Here is a 14,431-nt window from a genome sequence, read left to right as displayed (position 1 = left end):
GAGAAGATACCATCTACACCTGCTGTTTCATAGTTGTATACAAACAGGTATCTACTATTCTAAACAACATTGGAAGGACTGATGCTGAATCTGAAACTCCAATACTTTGGCTACCTCATGCAAAGAGTTGACTCACTGGAAAAGACTCTGATGCTGGGAGGGATTGGGGGCGGGAGGAGACGGGGACAACAGAGAATGAGATGGCTGGATGGCATCACCGACTCGATGGACATGAGTTTGAGTGAACTCCGGGAGTTGGTGATGGACAGGGAGGCCTGGCGTGCTGTGATTCATGGGGTCACGGAGAGTCGGACACGACTGAGCGACTGAACTGAACTGAATGTCGTTTAATTGATGCTAAGAAGCAGCAGCAGTTTAAACAGAATTTTAAAAATCCACGTTCTCCAATTTGTTATCAGTTCCTCTTAGTGGCTATTGGTTATTGTACAAAAACCTAAAAATCTAATAGTGTGTGTGCTCAGTCTCTCAATCATGTACGCCTCTTTGCCACCCCCAATAGAGTGTAGCTCGTGTCTGTTCATGGAATTCTCCAGGCAGGAGTACTGGAGTGGGTTGCCATTTCCTTCTCCAGGGGATCTTCCCAACCCAGGGATCGAGCCCGGGTTTCCTGCATTGCAGGCAGATTCTTTACCATTAGAGCCACCAGGGATTTAGGAAGGTTAATGTTCATATGTTCTTCACAGAGCCCAGCATGGTATCTCACTGACTTCCACGCCATGCACCTTATGTCAGGGACTCTCCTTAGGTTTCCATTTTTACTGACCCTACCTAAATGAGCTCTCATGCGAGCAGTGTTCTAATAGCTGAAGTGTGACAGTATTTTATACCCAGGATAGCTGGGCACAGAGCCCAAGAGCAGGAACACACCCACAGACCTCGGCCACAGAGGGTGGCAGATGCCCGGGTGAGCAGCTGGGCCCCACTCAGGACACAACGTCTCCTGCTGCTACTTCCTCCCATCCAGAGTTCTGCTGTTGGTTTTAAGTTGATGTTAAACTACTTTGTCCACCCTGACATAGGATACAGTTCAAAAATGTGTATCAACAAAGTAGGTGTCTACGGAGGAGTAGCTAGGATAGCAGAGGTCATTAATTCCAGCCTACTTGCCACATACAGACAATCCCATAGTTGGTTAATTGAGAGCCGAAACATAAGCAGATATAAATTACTATATATAAAATAAAAAATAAGGTCCTACTGTACAGCACAGGCAACTATATTCAGTATCCTATAATAAACCATAATGGAAAACAGTAAGAAAAAGTATGTATGTACAACTGAATCACTGATGTACACCGGAAACTAACACAACACTGTAAATCAATCACACTTCAATTCTTAAAAAAGGACCAAAGCAGACTGCCTTCTACTCATCAATGAAAAGAAACTACTGATACACCAACATTGTGGGTGAAAGATGACAGCCACCAGAGAGACATATGGTGTGATTCCATGTAGCCGGAATCCCAGAGTGGGCAACGCTGACAAAGCCTGTGATGACAGAGCAGCTCAGGGGCTGCCTGAGATGGAGTGGAGAGCACTGTCTGCAAGGGGAACGGAGATCTTTCTGGGGTGATAAAAACATTCCACGCCTGGACAGGAGTGACGGCTGCACAGGGTATTTGTCAAAACATATCAAACTGAAGACACTCAATGCCCTCATTTTATTACATAAAAATTGTACCTTAATAACATTAAACTTTAAAAATAATGGATTGTAGAACCCAGATAACCTTCCTCTGCAGACAACAGCCAGCATCCTGAGCCCTGGAGCCCCATAATCATCTCCAAACTTTCCAAATTCCAGTCAAATCCACTTCAAGGATAACCCCATACTCCATATATATATACACTCCATACTCCATATATATATACCCCATACTCCATATATATATATATATATATAGAGAGAGAGAGAGAGAGAGAGAGAGAGAGAGAGTGTGTATATGTATTTATATACATATATATGTGCCTGATTTCTTGTATGGGTACCACTCTATCAACTTTGAGTTGATGTACACTCATCTTCCTGCATTCACTTTAATAAGGAATCATTTACTCTTCAGTCAAGAAAGTCTGATATCACTTTCTCATATGTTTAAAATTTAGCATCATCTGCTCATTACTTCTTATAACACATAAATAGTTCAGAGCTTGTAAGAATCAGGAGATCCTCAATGAATAAAACCCCCGCTTTCCTAGTGCTACCCCAAATGTAAGAGACCATCGCAGTTTGATCCAAAAGAACTTTCTATGATGATGGAAAATTTCTATATCTGCATTGTCCAAGGTGACAGCCACATGTGACTATTGAGCATTTGCTCAGTTCAGTCATTCAGTCGTGTCCGACTCTGTGACCCCATGGACTGCAGCATGACAGGCCTCCGTGTCCATCACCAACTCCCGGAGATTGCTCAAGCTCATGTCCATCGAGTCGGTGATGCCATCCAACCATCTCATCCTCTGTCGTCCCCTTCTCCTCCTGCCTCAGTCTTTCCTAGCATCAGGGTTTTTTCAAATGAGTCAGTTCTTTGCATCAGGTGGCCAAAGTATTGGAGTTTCAGCTTCAGCATCAGTCCGTCCAATGAATATTCAGGACTGATTTCCTTTAGGATGGACTGATTGGATCTCCTTGCAGTCCAAGGGACTCTCAAGAGTCTTCTCCAACACCACAGTTCAAAAGCATCAACTCTTCGGCGCTCAGCTTTCTTTATAGTCCAACTCTCACATCCATACATGACTACTGGAAAGACCATAGCCTTGACTATACAGACCTCAGTCGGCAAAGCAATGTCTCTGCTTTTTAATATGCTGTCTAGGTTGGTCATAACTTTTCTTCCAAGGAGCAAGTGTCCTTTAATTTCATGGCCGCAGTCACCATCTGCAGTGATTTTGGAGCCCAGAAAAATAAAGTCTCTCACTGTTTCCATTGTTTCTCTATTTGCCATGAAGTGATGAGACCGGATTCCATGATCTCAGTTTTCTGAACGCTGAGTTTTAAGCCAACTTTTTCACTCTCATCTTTCACTTTCATCAAGAGGCTCTTTAGTTCTTCTTTGTTTTCTACCATAAGGGTGGTGTCATCTGCATATCTGAGGTTACTGATATTTCTCCCTACAGTCTTGATTCCAGCTTATGCTTCCTCCACCCCGGCATTTCACATGATGTACTCTGCATATAAGTTAAATAAGCAGGGTGACAATATACAGCCTTGACATACTCCCTTCCCAATTTGGAACCAGTCTGTTGTTCCATGTCCAGTTCTAACTGGTGCCTCTTGACCTGCATACAGATTTCTCAGGAGACAGGTAAGGTGGTCTGGTATTCCCATCTCTTTAGAATTTTCCACGATTCACTGTGATCCACACAGTCAAAGGCTTTGGCATAGTCAATAAAGCAGAAGTAGATGATTTTTTGGAACTCTCTTGTTTTTTTGATGATCCAACGGATGTTGGCAATTTGATCACTGGATCCTCTGCCTTTTCTAAATCCAGCTTGAACATATGGAAGTTCATGGTTCACATACTGTTGAAGCCTGGTCTGGAAAATTTTGAGCATTGCTTTGCTAATGTGTGAGATGAGTGGAATTGTGCGTAGTCTGGCAATTCTTTGGCACTGCCTTTCTTAGGGATTGGAATGAAAACTGACCTTTTCCAGTCCTGTGGCCACTGCTGAGTTTTCCAAAGTTGTTGGCATATTGAGTGCAGCACTTTCATAGCATCATCTTTTAGGATTTGAAATAGTTCAGCTGAAATTTCATCACCTCCACTAGCTTTGTTCATAGTGATGCTTCCTAAGGCCCACTTGACTTCACATTCCAGGATGTCTGGCTCTAGGTGAGTGATCACACCATAGTGATTATCTGGTCATGAAGATCTCTTTTGTACAGTTCTTCTGTGTATTCTTGCCACCTTTTCTTAATATCTTCTGCTACTGCTAGGTGCATACCATTTCTGTCCTTTATTCTGTCCATCTTTGCATGAAATGTTCCCTTGGTATCTCTAATTTTCTTGAAAAGATCTCTAGTCTTTCCCACTCTATTGTTTTCCTCTATTTCTTTGCGTTGACCACCGAGGAAGGCTTTCTTCTCTCTCCTTGCTATTCTTTGAAGCTCTGCATTCAAATGGGAGTATCTTTCCTTTTCTCCTTTGCCTTTCACTTCTCTTCTTTTCTCAGCTATTTGTAAGGCCTCCTAGGACAACCATTTTTGCTTTTTGCATTTCTTTTTCTTGGGGATGGTCTTGATCCCTGCCTCCTGTACAATGTCACAAACCTCCATCCATAGTTCTTCAGGCACTCTATCAGATCTTATCCCTTGAATCTATTTCTCACTTCTACTGTATAATTATAAGGGATTTGATTTAGGTCATACCTGAATGGTCTAGTGGTTTTCCCTAGTTTCTTCAATTTCAGTCTGAATGTGGCAATAAGGAGTTCATGATCTGAGCCACAGTCAGCTCCTGGTTTTATTTTTGCTGACTGTATAGAGCTTCTCCATCTTTGGCTACAAAGAATATAATCAGCCTGATTTTGGTGTTGACCATCTGGTGATGTCCAGGTGTAGAGTCTTCTCTTGTGTTGTTGGAAGAGGGTGTTTGCTATGACCAGTGTGTTCTCTTGGCAAAACTATTAGCTTTTGCCCTGCTTCTTTCTGTACTCCAAGGCCAAATTTGCCTATTTCTCCAGGTGTTTCTTGACTTCCTACGTTTGCTTTCTAGTCCCCTATTATGAAAAGGACATCTTTTTGGGGTGTTAGTTCTAGAAGGTCTTATAGGTCTTCATAGAACCGTTCAATTTCAGCTTCTTCAGCATTACTGATTGGAGCACAGACTTGGATTACTATGACAATGAATGGTTTGCTTGGAAACAAGAAGAGACCATTCTGTTGTTTTTGAGATTATATCCAAGTACCACATTTAGCTTGCAAGATGGTGGAGAGAAGGACGTGTGCTCATCTTCTCTTGAGAGAACTCCAAAATGACAACTCACTGCTGAACAACCATTGACAGAAGAATGTTGGATCCCAGCAAAAAAAAAGACACCCAAGTCCAAAGGCAAAGGAGAAGCCCCAGCAAGAGAGCAGGAGGAACAAAATCGCATTTAGAATAAAACCCTATACCTGCCAGAGATGCTCGGAAGGCTCAAACAAAACTTTGTGCACACGAGGAGACTCCACAGAGACTGAGCCACTCCTATCTTTGAGTGTTTTGAGTGTCTCCTGTGGAGGTACAGGTCAGCAATGGCCTGCCTCAGGGACAGGAGCTCTGGGTGCAGCAGACCTGGGTACAGCATAAGCCCTCATGGAGGAGGTCACCATTAACCCCACCACAGAGCCGCCAGAACTTACACAGGACTGGGGAAAGACTCCTGAAGGGCACAAACAAAACCTTGTGTGCACTAGGACCCAGGAGAAAGGCACAGGGACTCCACAAGAGACGGACCCAGAATTACCTGTGAGTGTCCAGGAGTCTCTGGCAGAGGCTCGGGCCGGCCTAGATAGCATATTAAAAAGCAGAGACATTACTTTGCCAACAAACGTCTGTCTCGTCAAGGCTATGGTTTTTCCAGTGGTCATGTATGGATTTGAGAGTTGGACTGTGAAGAAAGCTGAGTGCCGAAGAATTGATGCTTTTGAACTGTGGTGTTGGAGAAGACTCTGGAGAATCCCTTGGACTGAAAGGAGATCCAACCAGTTCATCCTAAAGGAGATCAGTCCTGGGTGTTCATTGGAAGGACTTGTGCTGAAGCTGAAGCTCCAATACTTTGGCCACCTCATGCGAAGAGTTGACTCATTGGAAATAGACTCAGATGCTGGGAGAGATTGGGGGCAGGAGGAGAAGGGGACGACAGAGAATGAGATGGCTGGATGGCATCACCAACTCGATGGACATGAGTTTGGGTAAACTCCGGGAGTTGGTGATGGACAGGGAGGCCTGGCATGCTGCGATTCATGGGGTGGCAAAGAGTTGGACAGGACTGAGCAACTGAACTGAACTGACCATTATCTCTATTACCTCCACCACAGTTTGGCCTCAGGTTAAACAACAGAGAGGGAACATAGCCCCACCCATCAATAGAAAATTGGATTAAAGACTTATGGAGCATGGCTGGGCTCATCAGAACAAGACCCAGTTTCCCCCTCAGTCAGTCTCTCCCATCAGGAAGTTTCCATAAACCTCTAATCCTTCTCCATTAGAGGGTAGACAGAAAGAAAACCACAACCACAGAAAACTAATCAAACTGATCACAGGGACCACAGCCTTGTCTAACTGAATGAAACTATGAGCCATGCCATGTAGGGCCACCCAAGAGGGATTGGTTGTGGTGGAAAGTTATGACAAAACGTGGTCCACTGGAGAAGGGAAGGGCAAACCACTTCAGTATTCTTGCCTTGAGAACCCCATGAACCGTATGAAAAGGCAAAAAGATAGGACACTCAAAGACGAACCCCCCAGTTCGGCAGGTGCCTGATATGCTACTGGAAAACAGCGGAGAAATAACTACAGAAAGAATGAAGAGACACAGCCAAAGCAAAAACAACACCCAGCTGTGGATGTGACTGGTGATGGAATTCAAGTCTGATGCTGTAAAGAATACTGCATAGGAACCTGGAATAGTTAGGTCCATCAATCAAAGTAAATTGGAAGTGGTCAATTAGGAGATAACAAGAGTGAACATCAACATTTTAAGAATCAGGGAACTAAAATGGATTGGAATGGGTGAATTTAATTCAGATGACCATTATGTCTACTACTGTGGGCAAGAATAACTTAGAAGAAATGGAGTAGCCCTCATAGTCAACAGAAGAGTCCGAAATGCTGAGCACTTGAAATGTGGCTAGTTAAAATAAGGAACTAGGACTTCTCCGGTGGCTCAGTGGTAAAGAATCCACCTGCCAATGCAGGAGACACAGGTTAGATTCCAGGTCACGGAAGACCCCACATGACATGGAGCAACTAAGCCCAGTGCCACAACTATTGAGCTTGTGCTTTAAAGACCGGGAACTGCAACTACTGAAGCCCATGTGCCCTAGAGCCTGTGCTCTGTCCGCAATGAGAGAAGACACCACAATAAGAAGCTGGCCCTTTGCAACTAGACAGTAGCTCCCACTTGCTACAACTAGAGCAATGATGACCCAGCACAGCTACGAAAATTAAATTAAAAAAAAAAAAGTTACTGGATTTTTCATTTAACTCTAATTCATTTAAATGTAAATAGTCACATGTAACAAGTAGCAATCACATTAGACAGTAAAGTTCTATATCAACACCTGCTTGAATGTCCCTTCCAGTTTTTATTTCTGAAATATTTTCAAGTTGCCATGAGGGCAACAGCTGTAAGGCCAATATTTTTATAATTTGTCTTACACTTTTCCCCTGTAGGCCAAACCTCAAGACGGTGACAGACTGAGGGCTAAGACAAAATGTTTTAAGTTTCTGAAGGCCCCTCATTGAAGAGGTACGATGGGACCAAGAACATCATGTGACATAGTCATTCAGTGTGGACACTCCCCCACCCCACCCCCAATTTCTTGTAAGTCTACTTGCTTGTTAAAAAGCATGTTGAGGAATGAGGTTAATTTTTGTTAATTCAGGTAGTTTCAGAATATTCCAGTCCGAGAGTTCCTCATTTCCTTTAGAAAGTCTATAGACATCTAGAATAGATCTATTTCACAAATTGGTCCCAGTATTTCTCTGCAACCTAAGGACTGAGATGTTCTGGAGCAGGTCTACCACAAGCAACAATTCAGGCTCATGTCAGATTTTACCTTTTCAGACCAACCTCCAGAAATTGAGACAGAGAGAAGCATTCAACTCCTGCTAGAAAGAGATAAGCGTAAACCTGCAAAACCTCAAGTACTTAACACTGGCTGAAACTCTCACTGATTTTTTACGTGCTATAAAATCTAGATGGCAAAAATCTCATGACTTTAAAGTTAACATAAGAACACAATATTCAACTAAGGAATAAAAGGTAGAGTTGGGATTGATAACTCTAAAATTTGAAAATGAAGCTAAAGAAGAAACATTTCCTCAAGGAAGTTTTCTAATGATATGCAACTTAGTATGCTTATATTTTACCTGTAGCTTCCATTAAAAAGGTCTTAAAATTACCATAATCCTGGGAAAGCAGTTGTCATGCCTTATAAGCCCTTCCAGGTTTTATTATTTACCCTTTTGTTGAGGGTACATAAATAGGAAAGGATTTCTTTTCACTTAAGGAACACTGATTAAAAGTTTAAATATTTAGCACAGTTTTATTTTTTACTTGTCTAACATGACTTTGGATATAGATATTTAAACTTTCTTTATTTATTTGAACAGTTTTAATGTTATTTAGATGTTCTGATACACGTTACTTTTGCAAAGTTCACCGATCTGAAAATTATGTTTATGGTTGTCATTTTACATATTCGGCTTTAAAAGAGAAGGGGTGCTGGTAAGGCAACAGTCAACTTCTGGGGAATGTCTTCAACAAATATGGAAGGGCTCAAATTTTTTCATGTTCCATAATAAGATTAGGGACTCAAAATATCTGAATCTCTTATTTTAAGTTGATAGATCCTTAAGTCAATAAAACTCCTTAGATATTAGTAAACTTAAATTCACTAAAGTTTTTGACATAGAAACATTCAAATTCTGCAATAAATTCATTTCATTTAAAAAAAGATTAAATTTAGTAGGCAAATTCACGATATAATTATTTAAATCAAAACTATCCTTTTGTAGTTCTAATTCTTCCAAACTTATTCATTTAAAAGGTAAAGCCACAAAACTGATGTCAAGAAAAAAGATACCTATTTCATTTCAATTACTGATGTTGGTATGTCTCTATGGATGAGGCATTGATGTCACTTCAGCTGAGGGCCTCTCCATTCATCACTGACACTTTAACCTTACCTCTAATCAAGGAAGTTAGAGATTACATGTGCTTTTAAATGAAACTACAGACCAGGGAAGGTATCACTATGGTTGCATTATTTAAACTCTGAAATACACAATGAAGTCATAAAGGGCAGTAAGGCAAGCAATGCATGCCTCCCCTCCTGGCGGCAGCTTTCAAAGAGAATGACAATCTGATCACAGTAAAAACATTTTAACCAAAAAAGATATACGTAGGCACATGCCTATCATTACAGCCTATTTACAGAGATATTCGATAGTTATTACCATAAGAGAGACAGTATAAGTAGCAGAAGAATATTACTAAAAGAGTAATACTATTTGCACTGTGGACAGAATTCTTAATTTCAAAACCTCATATTAGGAAAAATATTCTTAGTAAAACCTGAGTGGTAGAGTTAGCTATACAGGTCAAGTTACACATTCTACTTACCTCTAAGGATTCCTTCAAGTCTACAGCAGAAACTGCATCGTCTTCCTCATCATCAGTCACTTGGTCTTGGGAACAGTAGTGCGTGCTATATGCAGAGTGCTCTTCTATTGCTTCCAGCCAGTCCTGAGATAATCCAAGGATTTAAATAAGTGAAATACACTTTTAACTCGAAACACATATTATGACAACAACCTGAAAAGCATAAAATTTACATGGAGGAAAAAAATATTACGGCTTCAAAAAAACAAAGCAAAATACACCCAACAACGAAGTAATGATTCAGGTCTCTTGTTCATGACGTGTCTGGATAAAAAATTTTCCCAATCCTTTAAAAAACATCATCTGTAAGTTTGCATATTTATTCATATTAATACTGAAACACATTACAAAACAATGGGTGGAGAATTTTTCACTTAAGAATTATAGGTTCTCAACTCTGTTGAATAAGTTATTGCATAATAATACATCTAGCAACAACTTACTAAGCTGCCATAAGCACAAGAAACTCGGATCATTTTAAGAGAGCCAAAAATTGCTGGTATGTTTTAACTTTTACTGTTTTTAAAAAATCAGTGATTTACAAAAAGATGGACTGTTTGTCCTAAAAATACCTACCTAACTTATACCTCACTTCTCACAGCATTTCTCAGGATGAAATCTTACCCTTTTATGAAACATTAGGACAGACATGGTTTGGATTGATTAGTGTTCTCTGCAAGGCAAAAGTTAATCATTCTGAAAAACACATTTTTAGAAAAATTTTTATTTTATATATTTATTTTTGGCCGCACAGGCTTTTTCTCCAGCAGCTGAGAACGGGGGCTACTCTCCAGTTGTGTGAGGGCTTCTCATTGTGGTGGCTTCTCTTGTGCAGAGCACAGGCTCTAGGGCACATGGGCTCAGGAGCTAAGGCTCCTGGGCTCTAGAGCACAGGCTCAGTAGGCGTTACATAGGATCATCCTAGACCAGGAATTGAACCCATGTCCCCTGCATTGGTAAGCAGATTCTTATACACTATATTTCTTAGGGAAAAGTGAAAGTTGCTCAGTCATGTCTGACTCTTTGCAACCCCATGGACTATACAGTCCATGGAATTCTCCAGGCCAGAATACTGGAGTGGGTAGCTGTCCCCTTCTCCAGGAGATATTCCCTACCCAGGGATTGAACCCAGGCCTCCTGCATTGCAGGAGGATTCTTTACCAGCTGAGCCACAAGGGAAGCCCAACAATGCTGGAGTGGGCAGCCTATCCCTTTTCCAGTGGATCTTCCTGGCCCAGGAATCAAACCGGGGTCTCCTGCACTGCAGGCAGATTCTTTACGAACTGAGCCCACTACTTAGGGAAGCCCCTGGAAAACAGATTCTTTTAACCCCTTACATAATTTATAAAAAACAAGGTAAGTTTACAATACTGCCGTGATCTAAAGGAATATGGAGTCTCCATTAAATAACTACACAATGAATTTTTGTCACATCAATCCCAATTTTCTTGCTTGCTGCTATCATTCAAATTACCGCACAGAGAGGCTGAGTCTACAGTGTAATAAATCAGAACACCTGGGCTGGAGCCATGCTCTGTCACTTGCCAGCTGCATGACCGTTAAGAGGGCACTTCAATCTTACCATCTTCAGTTTCCTCACCTATAAATTCAGGGGCAGACTGAATAATCATTTAGGCTTTTTTCTAAAACCACTAAGGGCCCCTTACCTTCACAAAAGCAAAATCTTAAAAGAAGAGAAAATACCTGCAGGTACATGTTGATATGGAATTAATTCATAAGCCAAATTTCAAAAGTTTTGTATCATCACTCCCATTAAAAAGGCATAATCAACAAGAGGGTAGATGTCAATATTGAGCCTATTTGATATTCTTTATGTCCTGAAATGTTGTTTTATGAAAGACAAACAAATCCATAAAATTACCTCTCTTGTCTGCTGAAGGCTGTTCTTGGGAACCCTGAAGCTATGAACAGTGTCATCGAAGCATTTAATAAAGAAGAGGCAGCTATCAGTGGATTTTACCTTGGGTATAAAGAAGTCAGTAAGACAATACCATTCATGCCCATAAAACAGAACCCTCAAATGATCTACACATAAAATCAACACTATTAACATGACAATAATACCCAAGTAAACATTTAAAATACTGAGAAAAAAGTGATAATGTTGGGAGTATCAAATGCATTGTAGCTTATCTACATCAAGTCTGGCTTTCATATACTTCATTACTCAAAGTAAATACTAATAATATACACTAGGTATATAGTTTTTCCCCTCATCCTTTTAAATATTTAACATAGCATGCACTTGGGCTATAAAGTCCTTTAAATACCAGAGCTCCAGTTTCTTATTCATGCCACTCTCCTGAACCTTTTGTTTGATGTGAGTATAGAAAATGAACTGCGTGTAAAAGCATGAGGAGTAGAAAAGGAAGAGCTGGAGTCTGAACAAGGGCTGGCCAACTCGATGGGACAGCACATCACCTTGCGACCAAGTTCAGCTTCCCAAGTGGCTCAGACGGTAAAGAATCCGCCTGCAATGCAGGAGACCCAGGTTCAATCCCTGGGTTGAGAAGATACTCTGGAGAAGGGAATGGCAACCCACTCCAGTATTCTGGCCTGGAGAGTCCCATGGACAGAGGAGTCTAGTGGGCTACAGTCCATAGGGCAGCAAAGAGTCGGACACAGCTGAGCAACTAACGCTTTCAATCCCCAAGACTGTTCACTGAAGTAGCACAGTCCTGAGGGGAGACACAGCAGCAGCGAGGGTGTACTTGGATAACAGTCTGTCTTTGGAAATTAAAAAAGCAAAGCTGGGCAGCCATAAATAGTAGGGGAGTCCTCAGAAAGAAAGAGAGAGATGGGATTCCCCAGCTCTGTTCACATCTCTTACTGATGCACAGAAAACAGATTCCAAGCAGTCACTGAGATACCGCCTAGCTGAGTGCAGACCAGAGCCACTGTGTGAGAAACGGAGTTTACAATCCAAACCTAGCCGCGAGAATGACCTCAAACAATGGAAACAACCTTCAATGGAGAAAAATAACAGGATCCAGGGTCTCTAGAACTTAACATTAGTGATACAATCCAAAAAAGTGGACCACAATCTCAAAAGAAATCCCATTAAAAGGCAAAAAATGTCAGAATGGTTAACAGGGACCCAAACATATACTATCTACAAGAGACAGAAAAAAAATATAAAGATACAGGTAGGTTGAAAGTAGATACAAAAAGAGACATTATATAAACAGGAACCACAAGAAGGGCTGAAAGGTTATATTAATATCAAACAGAATAGATTTCAAAACAAAATACATTATTACAGGAGATAAAGATGGCCACCAGATAATGACAAAAGGGTCAATTAATCAGGAAGACAAAAATCATAAATGTGTGTGATCAACAACAGAAATAAATGATGCCACAAATATATTTGGAGTTTAAACACCATTCTCTCAGCAATTGACACAATGAAAAAAAAAAGTCAGCAAGACACAAAAGATCTAAACAACACTATCAACCATCATGACTGAATGTTTATAGGACATGCCAACAAGAGCCACGTTATTCTCTAGTGCATTCTTTACAATAATCCATATATAGAGTCACCAAGCAAGTCTCAATAAATTTGACAAGATGGAAATCATACAGAAAATGTGCAATGACCAAAATGAAATTATAAATCAAAAACACAATCATGAAAACTCCAATTATTTGGAAATTTAACAACACACTCCTAAACATCCATTGGTTCAAAGAAGAAATCACAACAGGAATTAGAATATATTTTGAATTGTATGGTAATTTGAATAATCTAAGCTACAACCTTAAGAAACTATAAAATAGAGCAAATTAAGCCCAAAACACGGAGAAATTCTTTAAAAAGAACAAAAATCAATGAAATAGCAAAAGGCTGAGAAAAATTTCAATGAAATCAAGAGAATTAAATCATAAGAAAAATTTCAATGAAATCAATCACTTCAAAAATAAAAGTGACAAAGTGCTAGGCAGACTGACCTTTGAAAAACAGAGAAGACATAAATTACCAATATAAAAAGCAAAAGAGTGTACAACATTACCTATCACACAGACATTAAAAACACAAGGGAATATTATTACCCTAAGATTTATAGCCAAAGGAAAATGGACAAATTCCTTGAAAGACAAAAATTACAAACACCAACCCAAGAAGAAATAGAAAATATGAATAGCACTATAGCAACTGAACAAGTCAAATTTGTAATGACAATCCTCTCCCCCATACACACACACACACCCTGGCCCATGTGACTGCACAGGCAAATTCTAGTGAGGAATAAGAAAGCAATAACCTAATACTATACAAACTCTTCTAGAAAACTGAAAAGGAACATTTTTCAGTTCATTATGTGAGACCAGATAATACCACTGGAGAAATACAAACATCACAGGAGAAATATAAACCAATATCTATTATGAACAAAAAAGCAAAAATTCTTAACAAAGTGTTTATGAACAATATATTAAAATGGTAATATATCACAGCCTCCTGAGATTTGTCCCAGAAATGTAACATTGATTTTAATACCCTAAAGTCTATCAATATAATCATATTAACAAAATGAGTAAAACTATATGAGCATTTTGATAATATGGGAAAAGCATTTAATAAAGTTCAACAGATCTTCATAACGAGGACTCTCAGTTAACTAGGAAAGGAAAAAGAACTTACTCAACCAGATTAAGGGCTTTATATGTTGAAGCCCTAATCCCCAGTGAAACTACATCTGGAGATAGGGCTTTTATAAGGTTTCAAACGGGGTAATTAAGGTGAAATGAGATCATAAGCATGAGACCCTAGTCCAGTATGACTGATGTCCTTACAAGGAGAGAAAGAGGATGCAGGGATGCCTGCACACAGAGAAAAAGCCATGTGAGGACACAGCAAGAAGGCTGCCACTTACAAGCCAAGGAGAAATGCCTCAGGAGAAACAGATGCCTCAATGTCCAAGCTAAAACTATAAAACCCTTATAAGAAAACATGGGAAGAAAGTTTCATGACACTGGACTTAGAAGTGGTTTCCTGGATGTGATACCA

The 14,431-nt window shown here is 40.2% G+C and overlaps 1 protein-coding gene across 5 annotated transcripts in view; it reads right to left on the bottom strand.

Moving 5' to 3' along the window:
* The window catches only part of OSBPL1A (oxysterol binding protein like 1A), a 223,554-nt gene that overhangs the window by 139,869 nt on the left and 69,254 nt on the right, over positions 1-14,431 (bottom strand). For all 5 annotated transcript variants that reach the window (XM_055417076.2, XM_055417078.2, XM_055417079.2 and 2 more), the window contains 2 exons: positions 11,279-11,377; positions 9,358-9,480 (listed from right to left, as the gene is read on the bottom strand). In XM_055417076.2, the coding sequence (XP_055273051.2) occupies positions 9,358-9,480; positions 11,279-11,377 (222 nt within the window). The remainder of the gene's footprint in view (positions 1-9,357; positions 9,481-11,278; positions 11,378-14,431) is intronic.

Source organism: Moschus berezovskii, chromosome 28 (genome assembly GCF_049115385.1).
Source record: "Moschus berezovskii isolate FMDL1 chromosome 28, NW_MosBer_1.0, whole genome shotgun sequence".
Taxonomy (NCBI): Eukaryota; Metazoa; Chordata; class Mammalia; order Artiodactyla; family Moschidae; genus Moschus; species Moschus berezovskii.
This window is presented reverse-complemented; position numbering and strand designations above follow the sequence as displayed.